The 20,151-nt window shown below is 41.4% G+C and overlaps 1 protein-coding gene across 1 annotated transcript in view; it reads right to left on the bottom strand.

Annotated features, from left to right (window-relative positions):
* Positions 1-18,896, bottom strand: part of CDH2 (cadherin 2) — a 212,983-nt gene extending 194,087 nt beyond the window's left edge. The window contains exon 1 of the mRNA XM_012737106.2: positions 18,733-18,896. Coding sequence (XP_012592560.1) covers positions 18,733-18,792 — 60 coding nt within the window. The 5' untranslated portion in view covers positions 18,793-18,896. The remainder of the gene's footprint in view (positions 1-18,732) is intronic.
* Positions 18,897-20,151: the final 1,255 nt, after the last annotated feature.

The raw sequence follows: 20,151 nt of genomic DNA, 5'->3' as shown, positions 1-20,151 counted from the left end.
GTATAAGGATGTGTCTTTGAATATCTCCAGTACCAGTACTTTTACTTTTCTGATTGCCATTTCTTTTAGTTAAGTAAAGACAAAAAGAACAGTTAAATGATAGCAATGCTGGCACAGAAACCTGACAATGATGCTGATATTGAACTCTTTGCTAGAAGACAACATCACAACACAACGTTTTGATGAACAAAAACCTGGGTCCAACACACAAAATGTGGTTTAGGATGTAACCTTCCCAGGAGTAAAACCTATCAAAGTTTAGGACAATATACAAACATACATCAAGTGATGTCCACGTGGTTCTCTGCACAATCCTGTATCTCCTCTCCGCCCAAGTAAGAAAGGCTTTCTAGACATCCAGGATTCCTTGGTGGAGTCTCAAAAGATAGACAGGAGCTTACCATGAAGTGTACTGGATGTCCAATGTCGTAGGTAGCAACAACACACCTACAGATTTAGGTGGTGTATAGAAGTATAACATTACCATTACATAGTGGCTCAGGCAGCTATCCAATTAAACTGACATGAAAAGTTCAGAAGTGCCTAAAGCAATTCCAGGAGAGATGGTCAGTCCTGGCTGTGATTGACTCTGCCCCATCAACTCATTACACTCACCAGAGACTGCAACATGCTTATATATAATACTCAAAATGTCATCAAATAATATAGCACTTGGCATTAGACTGTGTTTAGAATCAACATGGGAATTAGTTCAACAAAATACACTCAATTATCAGTGACTGCCAGTATTTATTGAGTGCTTACCATGCGCCAAGAAGTGTGCTACAATGCTTTCCATGCATTGTATCTTAAGTAAGTCTTCACAACAACGCTAGGTAGGTACTGCTAGGAATGTCATTTTGCAGGCAAGGAATAAACTTTAAGGATACTTCCCTAAGTCATTTAGCTCATCAACTTAGGGATGGTATTCAAACCAGCACCAAATGGCTTCTGGGATCACCCTTAACACAACCACTAAAAAAGCCATTAGGAAGCATCTGTATACAATGACACATAATACCTAACTGGCTAAGGGCTGAAAATTGTGCTATATGCATTGAGACCAAGTGAAAAATCTGCCTGCTCCCATAATGGATTTTCTCCTAAAAATATGATTCTCACATATTATATCTGATATGATACATGCTAATAAAATAATTTCAATGTTTCTTTTCTCTATGGAAAAAAATGGAGAGAAAAAGACATCTGGTCAAACTTTCTTCAACATCTTGTTTTTAAAAATCATCCAAATCAAAGCGCCAACCCCACCCTTAAAATTTTCTAAAAATACACGTGGAAAATTATCAGTAAACACCTATCATAGCCAGTGTACTAATTTTTAGTGGTGATATTTATGAGGGAGTAATTACAGTCTGTAATGAACTCCGTATACATTTTCTATACTCAGGAATCCCTTGTGTCCATGTACAATTAGGCCTGTTTCATAAAACCTGGAGCACAGCTTCACTTTTTAAAAATGGTTAGAGATATTTACAGTCCCCAAAACTCCGATTTCAGTTGAACAGCTGGACCTGGTGATGATTTAGCTAATTCTGGGTCCTGATAAGATAAACACAATCCAATTATAACATTAGTTTTGTGAGAAGAAAATAACCTTCACGGCACAGTTTCCAAGAAATATGCAAGAGCGAAAAGGGGGCACTGCCAATAAAGTCAGAGTTCAAAGCCATTTGTGAACTTGTTCTGGAAGCAGCACCCCATGCAATGGCGTCCTAATAGATCAAGCAATAAGAAGTACATCCCCAAGCCCTGCATGCCAATTGAGAGGTTGCACAGCTAATAGCATCAGTTCTGGCTTCAACTCAGGGGCTATAAGGGCTAGCATTTTCCACCCATGGATATTGTGAATGACTTACATCTGGCATTTGGATCATTCCGCTACGTAACTCTGCTAACCCCAATATTCCCCATGCTTTCCACTACACCAATCAGTCACACTCCTGAATGGCAGTTCTCAAAGTATGGTCCAGGGAGTGGCTCCCTAGGGGTCCCCAAGATCCTTTCAGGAGATCTGCAAAAGCAAAACTATTTCATAATATCATAACATTATTTGCCCTTTCCACTCTCATTCTCCCACGCGTGTAAAGTGGAGTTTTCCAGAGGCAATGTGATATGTGGTACTTTAACAGAGAAAATGCAGAAGCAGATACAAAAAAGCAGCTGTCTTCTTATTACGCCAGACATTAAAGAGACTGTAATAATGTAAAAGTACAATGCTACTCTTCCCAGTCATTCTGTTTTCCTGTTTTAGAAGATATAGTAATTTTTTCATAATAATTGGTATTTATGTTACACATGTAATGGGTTTAATATTCTTAAATGAATTAATAAATATTATATAATTTTCTCAGTTGAAGTTCTCTATGGTAAGCACTGATAGACGTTACCCACATTCGGAAAGCTCACTGGAGTACTTAATAATTTCTATGAGTGCAAAAGGATCCTGAGACGAAAAAAGTTGGGAGCTGTTGTGTGAGAGGAGAGAGGGATGGAATGAACTCACCTGAAGGCTGCATCTGAAAGAACAATCTGGACAGCTGGTGCCCAGCCCTGTGCCCTACTCCTCCCACCTGGGAGTCACAGGCCCACAGAAAACAAGTGTGGTGATCTCATTTTCCATGCTGGGAGTTCACAGATCCGCTGCAGCATGTTGGATGGGGGAGGGAGCATGTCTGTGGAATCCGGAGGTTCTGGGATTCAGTTTTAGCGATGGGGACATGCCCACACAGAGAAGCCACACCCTCTAGCCTACTGCTCATCAGAACTACAGTGATATTTTCCTTTCCTCTCTGCTGACTCTTCTGGCTTACACCTCTCTTGGTTCAGAACTCAGGCTAGGAGAAGACGTCCTATTTATTAGGCTCCTTCAAAGAGCTCAGCACTTCGTGACTATCTGGGGACCTTGAGAAATAAAAAAAAGGAGTCCAATATTAGCGAACAAAATATTCACGGAGGGACTGGGGCTTCTGGCAGAGGGAAAAGGGTGTTTTACTCAGGCCCTGCATGTTTCTTAACTTGGTGGTTTTCAGCCTTGATTGTGCAGAGTGGTGGCTGGCTTTTATAGTTGGGCAGGTGGCTTTTAACATCAAGAGGCTTTAATTCCCAAACCACAGGGTATTTTGGTCTTGACGCATGACCACAACTTAGGGTGGTTTAATCACTAAGAAAGTGGTTGTTTAAAGAGATAGGGCTTAAAGCAAAAATAGGGGACCTCAGGAAAGGCCACAGACCTAGGGTCTCAGGACAGAGGCAGGATGCACAGTGACCTTAGCCAAATGGTGAACACTCTGGGCAAGGGCTGCTGCAGCATGGCCTTGGCAAGGGTCTGAGGTGTCTTAGGCCTTCTGGAGGTGCCCATGGACCCCAGCCTGAAAAACCAGAGTTACAAAAAAAAAAAAAAAAAAAAAAAAAAAGGATTATTTAAACATCTTCTGCCTACAAACTAGTGAGAATAATATTTGTTATTTTTAAATGACACTGGGTTCAAGAGCCCAAGCAAGGATCTCACTTTATTAGTGACAGGCCCCTGAGAGCAGCAAAGGATTGGCCACCTCAAATTCTACTCTGCATTGTGGGGCCAGGAGGGCACATCTTGGATCCTGACGGCTTGACCACAGGCTCAAGGGTTAGCCCCCACCAAGTGCCGTGGATGGTCTTTACAAACACAGGAGAAATCTTCCCTTGCAGATGATGGCCCCCTCTGACCAAAGCAACTCCACAGCAAGTGGCCATTGTGGCACAGGACTGCAAACACCTGCTCCCAGGACAGTGTTTCACCAGTCACGCACCAGCCCAAGCCCAAGCCCACCTTGGTGACAGCACTGGGCTATTACATGCAAGGGCCTCAGAGGGAAAGGCTCAAAGGGAAAGGAGGTTTGAATGTGCTGGCTGCAAACCTAAACTCAACTGGGAGAAGCTCCCAGTGGGAGGGTGTTCAGCACGTCCTATTTACCATCTGGGGAGGAGGCGATGGACTCATGCATACAGGGTTTTCTTTCAAAAGCTGGCATTTGAGATACTGCTCCCTTTGGACAAAATTCAGACACATCTGATGGGCCCAGTTGTTTTTGAGGTGCCTTTCTTTCTCATCTAGCATACACAGTACCTTTAAGTCTCCAATTCTCCCTTTGAAGTCTGTTTGGTTCAAAGGTCGTGGATTATAGAGAAAAGGCTTAGACTGACTAGTAGCCAGAAAAGGCTAAATGAAGAACATGTTCTCCACCCACCATGAGTCCTTCCCGCAGATGTGATGGGCTGTCTACCGTGGTCTTCGGAACACTACGGCAGGCTCTGGGAAACAATTTTGCCTGAGATAACTCTTCCAGGAGTAAGGACTGGTTTGCTTTCTAACTCTGCAAGCTGTTAGGACTATTGCTGTGATCATCTTGCAAGTCCCACTAGGTTTAGGGACTCTTTAAAAAGTAAAGCTATAGATCTTTTAAGACTTCATGAAGTTGAGAGCAAGACTACTCTATAACAGATGCCCACCTCCCATTAAAGGAGTGGAACCCTTTCTCCCTACGTCCATGTGGTGGCAGCTACATTGGCAATACTACTTTTGACCTCTGTCTACCTCTCTGCAGAATCTGGATGAAACAACTGGGCTGAAAAATCACCTTTGCTTGGTCAGGAGCCAGCCTACCTCTGCAGTGCAAATACTGCCACACTTAGATTACTGGGCTTCTAAGGCAGGATCCCCAGGTGGGAGGAGGCCTTTCACCCACACTGTGGAAGAAGAGAGGCCAGGGGTAACTACTTCTGGGATCTGAAACACTCAGGCCACATTCCCCGAGCTTATCTTTATCAGTAATAAAGGTTGTAATTCTGGTTCTCTATCTGCTGACTCTTTTTGTCTTGTTTGTCCAGAACTTAGCTGGAGAAGAAGCATTATTGTTCAGGTCTCTTCAAAAACAATAAAATTATCTACAATGTCTCAATCTTACTTAACATCTAAAGGCCAAGGCTAAAAGATCAAAAAGAAGTCAGTGCAAATAACAACTGTTATACCACCAGCAGGGCCACAAGCCCACTAACCAGGATGGCTCTCAGGAGGGCCTGAGAGCCACATGTACTTTCTGGATGACTGGGTGAGTACAGGTCTCGCCTAAGCTTGCACGAGGTAAGGAGAAACAGAGCAATTCACAGAAAGAACCATCAACCATTCATCAGATACTTGCACCTTGAAGTCACCACCAAAGAGCTACATGGCCAGTGACTGCAATCACCTGCTTCCTTGGTAGCCTATCCTACGTCTGGCTCAATCTGTCAGATTTTCCCATTCTTAAGGCCAAAGTGTGCTCCCTGAAACTGAGATCCTTCAAATCCTCATTCTAAAGTCCAAATCCTCCTTCAGGCGACAACTCTTCTAAGTCTAGAATAGACTTATCTTGCTCCCACTGGGTCCATTATTTTACAGACTTCCAAGAAAATGGTGACTGTTAGAGCTGCTACCAGGGAAGTGAAACACTGTCCAAGGCCTGCTCTGCCACCTCCTAGCAGTGTCCCTCAGGTAAGTGGTTTAAGCCAGGCTCCCTCAGACACTTGTAAAATGGATAATGATAATAACGACTATTTGTCGCAGGGGATTGATGTGAGGATTACATGAAAATACAGGTAAAGTGCTTGGCCTGGCACATAATGAGCACTCAGTAAAGTTTAGATTTAATCACATGAGTTAGCTTTCAACAAGGTTCTGAGGCCTTGGAAACACACCTTCATTCAAACCATGACTACAAATGTTAGGTGAAGGGAATGGGCAACAGCAAGGCCAAGCTACAGACAATTTACAAAGTTCATCCAATAGGCTCGTGTTCATGCAAATACTTTGAGGAAAAAGAAAAGGCCAAAACACAGAGTGAAACATTAGTAACCAGGAGAATTCAAATTTAAGCCAAAAGGAGATACCAATTATGGGGTCCACCAGATCGTTAAAATTTTTTTAAAGTTTGATAAGTATCCTAAAAGTATGGGGGAAAAATGTATACATAGTGCTGGTGGACCAGTTTGGAAAACACAATCTTGCATTACCTAGTAAAGAACATATGCACAGCTTGCATATTCTACTCCTTGGTACACACCCCAAAGCAGATCAGTATTCCATTACCAGGGAGCTTGCTAGACATGCAAATTCTCAGGCTCTACTGCAGACTTACTGAATCATAAGCTCAGGGAATAGGGCCAGGAATCCATGTTTTAGCAAGCTTTCTGATGATTCTCATAACACTCTAAAATTTGGGAAACACAACCCTAGAGTTTCTCTGGCATTTATACCCAGGTAGCATGTACAGGAATGTTGATAGCAGCAAACACCTGAAATCACACACACAAGTGCATCAACAATAAACCAAATAAGTAAATGGTACCAAATTCATAGCATGTGATGCTCTGTAGCAGTGAAAATGATCAAATTATAGCTACACGACTCAACTGAATGAATCTTACAGACATAATGCTGAGCAGAAAAAAAATCACAGAAAAAATACATGATAAAATATACACACATGCATTATACATTTATGTATTTATGCATGATGTATTAATATATACATATATAAAGACACATCTCTCTATATATGTTTAAATAATATATACATAGATGATAACGCTATAAAACAAAGCAATGCAAAGAATAAATGGTAGAAAAATCAGGATAGTAAGGACAGTAGTTATCTCTTGGAGGAAAGAGGGGAATTGGAACAGTACTCTAGGGAGTTCCAAGATAGTGGCAATATTCTATTTTCTTAACGTGGCTGATAGCTATACTAATGTATTTCAGATATTTTAATTATTTTTTAAACTGTACATACTCCTCTGTATGTATCACACTTCACAATAAAAAAGTTTTTAAAAAAAGAGTGATCCTCATACTCAGACAAAATAGAAATCGATGTCAATATGCTTTACTTTTTTTAACCTGAATTCAAATACATTTCAAATCTATGACATCAGGCCACTTGCATATGAGTCCCAGCTCCATCACTTAGCAAGGTAACTTTGGACACCTTGGTTAGCCTAATCATGTTTTGGTGCCCTAGTATAAAAAAATGGATATACTTTTTTTTAGAATTTAATTATTTAATAGATGTAATCTACTTAGACTAGTGCCTGGTACATAGTAATTACTCAAAAACAAAAAAAAAGTTATTAGGATAGAAAGATTCTAAGCTAATTGCAATATTTCCTTCATCTAATTATCAATAAACCATCAGCATCTATGGAACAATGAATTTACTTTCATTCTGTGTTTGTGGATGCTGTGCTGGCATCAGCCAATATAACAACACTGCATTCAACCCTGTCCTCTACTGGGTCCTCATTATCATGGTAAAAGTATTCAGAGGCTGAGAAACTGGTTCCAGGCTAGTCTTAAAAGACATACACAGGTACATAAATGTGTACATGTGTGTGCGTATGTGTGCATGGGTCCTTACCAAGACATTGAAGAATTAAATCACAGAAACAAGAGACAGGTCTTGAAAATACCAGAATAGCTTCTGTCCAATAGCCTGTTATGTCCAAATCAAATCACTGGCACAATAACACTCTACATACATGAATCCTTTTCTCTAATTATAAAGATGACAGAGTTGTATCAGCCTAGATAGCATCTGCTAGAATTTAAGAATGACTGAAAGAATTTGTGCCTTCCAAGTGTGGTTTCTAAGTGTAGTCTAAGGAGCAATCACTGGTGGTAGGGAGTACATGGAGAGCTACATGTTATTGGCTGCAATACTGAACATAGAACAAAGTCTTGCATGCATTAAGTGCTCAAACTTTTTCACATAATTGCATTGTCCCTTGACTGTGTTTGTGTAAAACAAGGGCAATGACTAGGCCCCCAAATCTTCAATTAAAGATCCAACATCTTGCTCACTACAGGAAAGTATTTTTAAGTTACATACACAGATGTGCACGCACACACACACAAACACATTTCCTTCCCATAATAATGCTATGATAGAGACTCTATTATCCCCATTTTACAAATTAGCATACTGAGGAACAGAAATGTCAAATATGTTGTCCAAGTTCACAGAACAAGTGTCAGAGCTAGACAAACAATGCCTCGGCTACTAAAAGAGTATAATTAAAGAGACAAAAATGAAAGAGATCCAAAAATCTACAGAAATGTTGTACTTGATAAAAGAAGCATTTCAGTTCAGAAAAATAGAAACTTTGACAAATGGTGATAAATGTGTTACTGTGCACACGTTGTGTATATAAAATCTGGGGGAAAAACAAAGCGAGACCTCCTACCACACATGGCATACAAAAATAAATTTCAGACAAGTAAAATATCTAAATGTAAAAACATAAACAGATAAGTAAAACCTGAGATAGCATGAGGTTTGAAAAACTGTCTTGGAGGTGGATGGGCCTCAATTTATTGGCTCACCCAAAAAAGAGTAGCATTCCAGATATATACCGTATATATGTACATGTTTTAATTATAAAGAACCAAGACTTAGGAAAATAAGGAATCCGAATCTTGACAATATCTATTAAGTATGCAAATACTAAAAAAAAAATGCCTGTTTTGTTCAAAATGCTTTTATTTTTCATCGTAAATGTTATAAGCAATCTTCAAAATAATTCATTGTTATCTACATTAAATATACCACTATCTTTCTTTAAAACATAGCACTATCAAGAAGGCCTCAAATAAAGAGAAAGATCATAAACCAAATCATGGATTTAACTCAGTTTCATTTACAAGGCACTTAACTCTAAATCAATTCATAAATTAAATCAGTGGTTATGATATTCTCCCTCAAATGTTCTTATTTATTTGTCAAACACAAAAGACAGAACTATAAATAAAATTTAATGCCTAAAACACAAACACTGTATGTTAGCAATTACTTTTATGATAGAAAAACAATGTGCAGGGGCAAAAGCAAGTGAAATACAAATTATATATCAATAAGTTAAGGCCACACAAAGAGTATAATCTTTTTAAATATAGTAAAATAAAGTCCACATGTGTAAGAACATAAATAAATTGTAGCTGCCTTGAAGCAAATAAATCTTTGGTGGGCCATTACCTATGGAATTTGATTCCTTAGTCTTCATCATTATGCATGGAATCCTCCACCTACAATTCTAGACCTACTAAACAACCATTATAAACAGAGAGGAAAAGCCTCTAGAAAAAAAAGATAGATCTTCAGACAAGTATGAGCAATCTGCATTCCTCATGGCAAACTCTCAGATCTTTAAAAAAGGTATACAAACATAAAAAAAGGCTAATGGTACCCAGATGTATGTTGAAAAGCCAGAAAGCTAGTAGTTTGTGGCATTATAAACCCCTCAATGTAAAATTAAAAACGAAAACAAAAACTGAGAAGGGCCTTGTTAAAAAGTGGGTCACTAGTAATCTCAGGGAAGACATTAAGAAGCATTACTGAAAGGATTAGAATCTCTTAACACCTAAATCTTCTGACTGAAAACTTCAGGTCAAAAAGATATTTAGTTCTTTGCCTCCACCCTCCTTCTGGTAAAAGGAAGGGCAAGAAAGACTATAACTTACAGAATTCCAAATGTCTTTGACTTTTGGGTGAAGCAATATTGTCAAATTACCAGAACTGCAGAAAAAGATATCATTGTAGGAAAAAACCCACAAAAGGTATTTAGTGGCTTGACACTGTAAATGTGCAAGTGACCTTTAGATGCAAAAAAACAATTAATCTTTCCTTTTATAAACTAATTTTCAACTTCCTTAACCTCCCAGATATTTCTATAGCATCCATGAGTCTTTCCTAATTTTGTGACTTTTACAAATATACATGACACAAATGTATGGATGATTCTACATATCGAGCACAAGATGCCAGACACAAAAGGGAATATAATGATATAAAGTGCAAATAAGTAAAAATAATCTATGCTGTTAGAAGTCAAGTAAATAGTTACCATTGGGGGATAGCTAACACTGGAAGAGGCTGCTCTTGAGTTGCTGGTAAACCTGTGTCTTGATGCAGTGCTGATTAAATAACATGTTTAGCTTAGGAACATTTAGCAGGCTGTCCAATGATATGTGCAATTTCCTGTATGCATGTTATACTTTCATAAAGTAAATGGATTTATGTGTATGTGTGTAATCTGAATTTTGAACTCCTGTAATATAATACAAGAAAGTAGGATATTAGAACCCAATCTTGGAGGTGTTGACACCAAATGGACTCCACCAGGGGTGGGTGCCAAAGGACCTAAAAAAACTAAAATAAAAAGGCCAATATTTTGGCTACATAAAACACACTTTCCTTTATTGACTGAACCAGAAAGCCATAAAGAATGAACTTCAGACTTTGACCATTTGTATTAACCAATTAAGACAACAAATGGAAAATAAAAAATTAGAGTGGTCACAGTCTCTAGTTTATTAAAGATTTATGTTAAGCAGAGGGAGTGGATTATATCCTCTTTAAACTTAGTAAAATTATAAGTGAAATAAATAAACTTAGTTATTTATTTCAGGTTTCACTTAATATCTTCCCAACCAACTAACAGACATTCTGTGCAAGACTACAGTTAAGCCAAGTGTATCCACCCACCAACAACAGGTCAAGTTACAAATAAAATAGTTCTAGGCTTTTCTCAGCAGCGAATAAATCACACAAAATATTCACAGGAACCTGTTTGTAGTGGGTCATTTCAAGATGTGTACATATATATTTTAAAAGAAGCCAAATAACTTCCTTTGTGGGGGAGAAAAGGTAATTCAAAATATTCAAATATGGGAACTGTTTGTACATTAAACATTAAAATGTTTCAAAAATTGGTGGAAATTTCTTGTATTTATTTTCATAATGAAAAATGTATAGCCTCTGGCCTGAGAGTTTATAGGCTCTTAGGAAGTACTGTAAGTTCCAAGATTCACAAAAAACAAAATTATTTTTGAGCATTTATCAGCATTTTATTTGTTGATCAAGACAACTTGAAGAACTTTTTCAAAGAGATCATGAATCATGTCTCTAAGATTTTTTCTTCTTTCTCCAAGAGAACAGATTTAAAAAAAAAAAATGAATGAAAATCTTAACCAAGCATTACATTTTGGCTTCAGACGCCAAAAGAAAACAAAATATTTAAGGGCAAGATTAAATAGAGAGTGTAATTCAAAATTTAACTGTTTAAAGAAAAGATGTCTCAACTCAGTAGAGAGGATTAAAGCTCTTCTCTGATGTTAGTTCTCTGATTATTATACAAAAAAGTGTATAATGGAGAAAACCATGTGCTTTGAAGTCAAGCCCAACTTTACTATGAGAGACATGGTTTTATTCTGAATTTTCATAATATTCAAAATGTCTCAGTTTCAGTTTCATCATCTCTAAAATAGGAATTACACCCCCATTTCACAGAATTATATAAACAATTAACTAAAAAGTTTTCTTCCCTGAAATTAAAAATTATTTAATTTTTAAGGTTTAATATTGTCAGGCATTAGTTTGAAAACCCCTTTGAATAGGTGGCAGCAAATACCTAAAGTTTCCATGGTTTTTTGTGTGTGTGTATCTGCTTTTCTGAATAATGTGAATGACCTACTGACAACTGTCAAACATAAAATAAATTGTGCAATGTCTCAAACTGCAGATGTGGAAAAAAACTAATAGGGCAATGCTTCCCTACAACCCTTATTAAAAGCGGTAACATAAAAGTCCAATATTTATTGCAACAGAATAAGGTTAAATAAACTTAAAATGTATTTTAGTAATGAGGGGAAATATAGTCATTTTATATTTCTAGTGCCAATAATTTCTGGAATGTTATAGACTCTAAATTATGTACCCCTCTTCCTAATGGATATTGCTAAAATAAAAAAAAATAAAATCAAAAAAATAAAATAAATAAATTATGTACCTTTTAATTTACTATTTTTTAAAAAAACTAATACTATAATTCACCAAAACATTAAATAACATATCAGAATGTGGGGAAAATCTAGGTATACATGTTTTAAATTATGATGATGTTCAATAATTTTTTTTAATTACACAAAAAACAGTATTAAAATTAAAATTATAATATACAGTAGTATGTAATGCCATTACTTGTATATTTATTTAAGGTTTTAATTATAGGTAAGTATATTTTGTGAAAGAAAACCTAAGAACAGATCATTGATCAAGCATCTCTCCAAGTTACTCTATTATGAACCTTATTATATTTATAATCGCACCTCCTTTTAAAAAGTTCAAGCTATTTTAAAAGCATTATACAACTAATTCTCCTAATGCTACTTGGAAAAACTCAAGTTAATTGTTTACTTAGTCAAGGCAGTGAGTAGACCAGAAAAATCTCATTCCTATACTGTCCTTCTGCATCTCAAATTCCAGATACCAGTAAGGTCTATTTTAGATTATTCTTCCACTATCAAAATAGATGAAAACTTAAATATTCAATCAGTCAGGAGAATGTAAGAAATGTCACAATGGTTTAGCCAACTAGCATACTCTCTCAGGCACAGAGAACTCAGCACGATGTGGTCATTCCATGATGTCAGCATGGAAACTTATCCATTATTTAGCTATCCATCAATTTAGCCAATCTGCCCTTGGACCTACTTACAGCTCAGCCTGCTATAGATTGTTCTAAACCTAACTTTAGATTGTTCTAGTGTTAGTTTAGATAACTTTCATCTTATTTCTACACTGATTTTCTATTCTTCAGTTGTATGTTATATCTGTGGTCTTTGTCCAATTTATGCTTATTCAGAAGCCTGAATTCTCACCATTTATTTTGGTTGCCCTTCTCTAGCTTTTCAAGAAGCATGACTATCCTCCAAACATGGGGTGGTTTAATAATTATTTTCTTGAACTGGAACTAACTGAACTGTTTTGTTCCACACAGTATGGGTTCTGGAATCTGGATGCACATTATACTATAATTTATTAAATTATTTCTTACTGATGGACTTTTAGAGAGCAACTAATCTCATCTTTCATCATCATAAACAATGCTTCCATAAATATCTTTGTATAAGTATCTCTATCATGTGTTTGTCATGAACACAGACATACCTGTAGAAAAATAACCAGAGGATGACTTTTTAGGACAAAGGGCTATATTTTTAGTGCTGACCCCCACCACTCAATTCAATGGTTCCCATGGAGGTTATCTTCTCTCAAAGAAACATGACAGCATGAAAGTGATAAAATACATAATTTTATACCTAGTCATATTATACTTTTCTTCTATTAAGCCTAATCCCATCCCCCAAAATAGTTTATTCTTACTGGTAAAGGTAGCATAGCCAATGAAGGAAATTTAAGTTTAAAAGTCAAACATATAAAAATTACAGATGACGTCTAGCCTATCATTTATGATAAACTATGGTTAATAAATCTTCAAAAATCACAGACTATGACTACAAGTACCTGAAAATCTTTACATTTTAGGTTGAACATTAAAGGCATTTGAAAACCTTTCTAAAGGAGATATATTTGAGATATTTTTAAGCAGCCCCAAGAATCACAGAACTGAAAAGTCCCTTAGAGATCAACTAATCCAACCAGGCTCAAGATTTTACTGTTGAGGAAAATGAGGTCACAAGAGGTTGAAGAGAAGAGACCACATCTGGACCAAATTAGAACCCCAGGGTTCCTGCCCTTGACACTAGCTCTTGCCCTTGACACTACACAAGGGCAGCTCATTTGCACAGAACAAAGTTATTATACCTTTGGTGCCCAAACCACCTTTCATGACACACACAAAGGAATTAATCAGCTATTGATTGACACTTCATGTCAAACTGTACTGAATATTGCAGAATACACATAACACAGATTGTGGTCCTCAATATACATATTATGAATGTATTAATATTTGCAATGCAAGGGCCTGGGTGTTGTAAGTACAGTTGGAAACTCAGACAAAGAAGTGCACTGACCACTAAAGAGTAACAGAATAAAGAACTGAGCAGGATTTATGTACAACCTAAATTTCCCTTTAAAAAACTCTATTATAACATAAATTACAATCTTTAAATCCACATCTTTCAAGAAGTCCCATTTAGCTTCTGAATTCACCTTGTTCTACCTACTTTAAACCCTTCACTTCATATATGTAGAAGACATAGCTCTGAACTAAAACATTAATCAGTATATACCTCTTCCTTGCCATGAATAGGGTTGTTTAATTAAAATTTATCTATATTTAGTTAAATACAAAGACTAGCACCTGCTCAGATGAACTGATATAATTTTCTGAAAAATTAAAACAAAAATAAATTTTTAGTAGGAAAAAAAACAGAAATGTGAGGCATAATGATTTGTTGATACCAATTATGCTTCAACTTACAGTTCTTAACCCAACTTGAAAATACTTAGATTCTACAAGGTGTACTGCTGTTGGAAATGAAGTACTTATTCAAATGACAAAATCCTAATTTCAAATCGATCATATTTTTAAATAGTTGATAAAATTTACCACCAAGTCTAAGCAGTGCTTAAACTTGATTACTTTTTGTATTTGAGCCAAAAGAAAAAAATTGAATAATGTTAACTTGGAGAAAACAGTAGCATGCATACACAAATACTACACTTCTTAAATTTTTTCTTTTAAAACCACAATTCTAACTTGAGATATCTGCTTGAAAACAGGATGGGGATTTTAATCACTCAGGATTTTTAAAAAACAGGATTTAAAGCAAGATTAACTGTTGCTTTAAGTCTTGACATTCCCCTCTTAATAGCCTTAAAGCTTAATGAAGCACAAAAGATTTAAGAATTGAAAATTTCTAATGAAAAAGAAAATTCAAGACAGTTTGGTGCAATATACTGTCACCAAATAATCTTTTCCAGAAAGACTTTAATCTCTATATGTAAAAAATAAGAAATATCTACAAAGAACGTCCTCTTAAAATCTGTCTGAACTTTTAGAAGGAGGCCAGGTTAGACTTCAATGCAAGCATGACAGAGAGAAAATACACTTTGTATGTATATTATAAACTTGTAATTGAGGCCTGATATATATATTAGGTCTAACATATATATTTAATCTTTAAAAATATTTTAGGATATATAAAATATTGTTTTTCAAATCACACCTAATACATTTGCAGTGTATGACCTATTAGTCATGACCACATGCCCCAAGATAAGAAAAGGGCAAAGAAATATATAACTATGTCCAATAAATAAAATAAACTGTGAATACTAAGTTAATTCTCACTTTCATAAGAACTTATGTTTCAAAGATACATGAAAATGAAATAAACATTGAGAATAAATATGTGCTTCACATTTAAGGTAATTATTGAATCCTACATTTTCCACATCCTAAAACAAAGCTTCTTTTTTTAATGTATGTTTCATATATTGAATATTAACCACTTTAAAATCTGTACTTAATAGGTGAAAAACAGGTAAGGTTTATGCCTCTCTTTTCCAAGGCCCTCATTCAGGATTGAAACCAGAACCTATGTGATAAGACTATGAATCCAGAACATTTCTATGAACATTTAAAGTACTGTCCTTGATGCCTCATAACCCATGTAAGTGTATTTAAATTACAACAATGAGGCTATGCAATTAAAATGTGAACTAGAAAAACAAAACACATTTCCAATATATTAACAAGGTCAATAATAAAAGCAAAATTGATTTTTCCTAATGATAAACCTATACAGATATCCTAAAGTCATTTGTACAGTTTAAAAGAAAAGACAGTCATAACTTTGTAATATAACATTTTATCCCTTCATCAGAGAAGTTCATGGTCAAATGTGATTTTTTATGTAAAAGGCAATGCTACTATCTTAAAGCAAAATGACAAAGAATAGGAAAAAAATCTCAAAGCTGAGTACCATAACATGCAAAATTGACTAGAATTATATAAATCCAGGGAACAGAATAACTAAATTAAAACTCTCAAATTAAAATAAGAAACACAAACATTTTGGTTAACAAATGAAGAGAGTGCTTAGATTATTCAATTATATTTAACTGGTAATGAAAAAACAATGTTGCTCAGTATCTGCATTAATAAACTGTACATTCTCTTTTCTAAAACTATGGGCTGCTTAGTCTAGACTGAAAAAAACTAGAATTTTAATAGCAGATGACTGCAGAGGAGCCAATTTCACCTTGCAGACAGATCTTTGTTGTTACTGGTGTATAAAGCAGACCATTAGCACAAAGTCATTTCTAATCTCAGTTGTACAATCCACATGGTGCACTTAACCCTAAAACTCGTGTTGCATAAACTGCTCTGTTTCCACTCCTAATGACCTTCCAAATCATTCCGTTTTACTGCTTGACCTGCACTCATGAACTAGACAGCCAAATAACTTGATGACAAAGTTGTAATTTCCCCTTTCATGAAGGTTTATAAAAGTCAACATCAGTATAGAAGAAACTGAGAACAAACATACAACGGCAAAGATAAGCACATTATTTGGCATTTATATATGATATTTTAAAAAATGCTTTAAGAAAAAAAAATGACATCCAAAATTCACACCTGACTTCAAGGCGGATGACTAAAAGAGAAAATGAGATTGCTCCAGTTGCAAAACATTTAGATTATCCCCATGGTATTCATAGCCAGCAAGTCTCTCCTCTCCTAACTTCACTGTACAGTATTCAATTAAAACTTACTTTCAGATCAAAAAGTTAGTGAAAATAGGCAACTACTGCTGGATTCACACTCTGAGGATTTATTGTCTATATATAAGTGCACCCAATGTCCTAAAATTAATGTTTTTAAAGGTAAGTTTTTTTAAAAAAATTTAGGACATCTCCTTTGTTAAAAAGGAAAGAAAAGGTCTAGCGTACATAGGATTCTTAAGTTTGTCCTGCCTTCCCCTTAACTTCAAACACTGAAAGCAGCACTTTTTTCCTTCTTCCCCTTCAGCCTAACCTCTCTGATAAACCCCATTTTTAAAGAAGAAACAATAAATGAAGTGACAGGAGGTGAAAGAATGAGGAGTGTGCGCTCTGAGAATAAAGGGCGGTTTTATAACAGGAGGTACTTTTGTTAGCAAGTGACTGGCAGGTCTCCTCCCCCAAGTTAGAAAGAATTCCGTCCACTCTCCAAAACTGCAGAGGCCAAAAATGTCTAGTCTAATAGTTCTGAAATCCCAGAGTCAGGAGAGAGCCAGGGGAGGGGACTGGCGAGTGGGGGAAGGGAAGAGAGAAAGACCAGCAGGAGACGAAAGAACAAAAGGAGAAACCCAAGAAAGGAGAAAGGAAGGACGGGACCAAACGGCCTAGAAGCCAAGGGTAGGGACAGAGCCAGAAAGTGGGAGAGCACGACCCGGGAGGAGAGCGCGGAGCCCGGCAGGACTGGGCGCGCCGCACCACGGCGCACCATGGACAGGGCTCGGCGCGGCCGCGGCCCACACCCCTCTAGGGGGTGGCGGGAGAAAGCGCGAGTGACCCTGGGCGCCAGCCGCGTCCCGCCCCGGCGCCCGCAGGCCCCCAGTGGCCCGGTCGCGCCAGGGCCTGACCCGTAGAGACCCGGGAGTGTGGCGATCCGCACCATCTGTCCCCACCTCCAGCGCAGCTGCACTTCCCAGCCGCGCCCGCACTTTTCGGGACTGCCACCTGGCGGGCCAACCACCCCCCAGCTGGCGGCACGCAGGGGGCCCCCGCAGGATTTTCTTGCCCCGTGGCGTGGGCGGACACGCCCCTCTCCCGCAGCCTCCTTGGGACCCTACCGCAGGCGGGAGCCGACTTGGGACCCCGACACGACCCCAGCGCAACGCTGGGGTCCCGGCCGAGGCTGCGCGGCGTTGCCTCCGGGTGCGGGCTGGCGGGCCGGGAGGGGTCTGGGGGCATCCTCCGGCAGGACGCGGCGGCAAAGTTGGGCAGCCGGCGGGGCTGGGTACCAGTGGCACCGAGCGGCGAGGGAACCTGCGACCTGACTGGAGCAGGTGCTTCCTGCCGCGGAGGAGCCTCTCAGTCCAGATTCAAGGAAAAGGCTCCCGGGCGCTCTCCCGAGGGTGGGAAAAGTGGGAAGGCTCCAGGCGAAGGCGCCCCTGGGACCTACGCAGGGCACTGGCAGCCGGACAGAGCGAGAGAAATAATCCCCGCGTAACGGAACTTCTCCCTGCCCGGCGGGATGCTGGCCGTGCGGGGCCGGGGGCTGGGTGCGCAGGCGACGGCCAGCAGACTCCTTGGGACAAGGGGGCTGAGGTTTTCTGTCCAGCTGGAGCCGACACATTAAACTGTGAGGGCAAAAGGAAAAGAGGCAACTCTGGGTTGGGGTAAAGACAATAGGACAGTGGAGCCCTTGGGCACCGGGAGGCGCGCGGGTGCCAGGGTGGGGTGGGGTGAAGGCAAGTCCCGTAACTAAGACACGAGAGTGAGAATTCCTACTGCAAACTCGAGACCCATCTCTGCAGAAATAAAAAAAAATTGGAGCAAAGTGTAATGCGAGGGGCGAGAAGCACAGAAAACTGCAAAACCTGGGAGTTATCCTGCCTCACCCTTCTGCTGCCTGGGGACACCCCCAGCGAGTTCGCCCGGCCCCGAAGGAAGAGCAGAGGGGGCCCGCGATGGGCCCCCGCAAGCCCCGCCAGGGAACCTGCTGGCCCCCAGCCCTGCCCCGGCGCCCGGCCGAGCCTCGTGCCTGCGCAGCTCCCGGCCGCGCGGTGCGGCACCTCCCTTCCCGGGTGCGCAGCCCGGCCCCGCAGCGGCGCGGGGAACAAAGGGACCCGGAGCCGCCCGCCCCACCCCGCCCGTGGCCCGGCCCGTGGGGACCGCCGCGTACCTGGAGCAGGGCCGCCAGCAGCGGCAGCAGGGTCCGCGGCGCTCCCGCTATCCGGCACATGGAGGCGGAGAGGGGCCGAGCGAGGAGCCGGAGGCGGCGGCGGCGGCGGAGGCAGCGGCAGCACCAACAGCGGCGCGGAGAAACGGCTCCAGGCAGTTTCCACCCCTTCCCTTCCCCTCCCCACCCCACCCCCTTCTCCGCTGCTCTCCGCTCCCCGCCAATGGAGAGCGAGCTGGTGACAAATAGCGGGCCGCGCAGTCCGCGGGACTCGCACCAGGAGTAATAAAACAGACCGGGAGATCAAGGAGCTGGGGAGGGCGGGGGCGGGGGCGAGCGGGCGTGTGCGTGTGGAGGCGGCCGCGGTGGCGGCGCAGGCGGCCGTCCCCCGGCCCGGGGCGCAGCGGAAGCCGCGAGGGATGCGGCGGCGGGGACCTTGGCCGGTGTAGGATGCGGAGGTGGAAGTGGAGCGGATGGCGCTCCCCAGGAGCTCCGCAACGCGAGGTTTCGGGCTCGAGGTTTTGCTTCCTCTGGGTCCCTTCTCCAGGGCCGCTCGGCGCGGCGAAAAGGCCGGGGACAGCGCCGCGGGGAGGGCGGTCCGGGCCGTGCGCGCTGCGCCCACAAAGGGCAGCGGTCCAGCCGCCCGCGCCCGCGCTGCGCGAGGGGCAGAGGGCCGCTTCTCCGCTCCCCTTTCCCGACCCCAGGCTACTTGGAGACTGTTCTCCGGCCTCGGCCGCGCGGGGGGGAGGCGACGGGCCGGTGCGGCCGCTACCGCCTCGGCGACTCCGTCCCGCGCAGCTGCCGCCGCAGCCGCCCCTGCAGCCCGGGCGCCGGCACCCGCCCGCCGGTCGTCGCCCTGCGCCGCTCACTCGCGCGCGCCGCGCCGCGCCCCGCCGACCGCGCACCCCGCTCGGCCTCCGCCTGCGCGCCCCGGGCGAGCCGCCGCCGCCGCCGCTCTCCCCGCGCTCGCCGCACGCGCTGCCTCGCTGCGCGCCCGCTCCCCTCTCCTATCCCCTCCCGCCGCCGCCCTCGCCCCCGCCTCCCTCCTCCGCGGAGCCTCCCCGCCCGCGTCGTGGCCAATCGGAGGCCACCAAGCTGCGGCGGTAGCCGGCCGGATCCGCGGCAGCCGCCCGCCCCCGCCCCGCCGAGGCGCCCCGTTTTTGCTGCAGCCCGCGGGGGGTCGCCGGAGGGAAGCCTAGGGTGAGCCGAGCACCGCCCTGGCAGGTGGAGGGGCTGCGGGAAATAAAATAACTTGCGCAGGAACTTGATTGGTGGCAGGTTCATCTTTGGTGCGCGGTGGGGAATGTGATGGAGATTAGGAATCGGCGTGGGGTGGGAGGGGTGCTTCCCTGGGAGCCTAACGCACGCTTCTCTATTTTGTCATTTTTTCGAGAATGGGTTATTTTTCCGGGAAGGGACAGA

The sequence above is a fragment of the Microcebus murinus genome, chromosome 17 (assembly GCF_040939455.1).
Source record: "Microcebus murinus isolate Inina chromosome 17, M.murinus_Inina_mat1.0, whole genome shotgun sequence".
Lineage (NCBI taxonomy): Eukaryota > Metazoa > Chordata > Mammalia > Primates > Cheirogaleidae > Microcebus > Microcebus murinus.
This window is presented reverse-complemented; position numbering and strand designations above follow the sequence as displayed.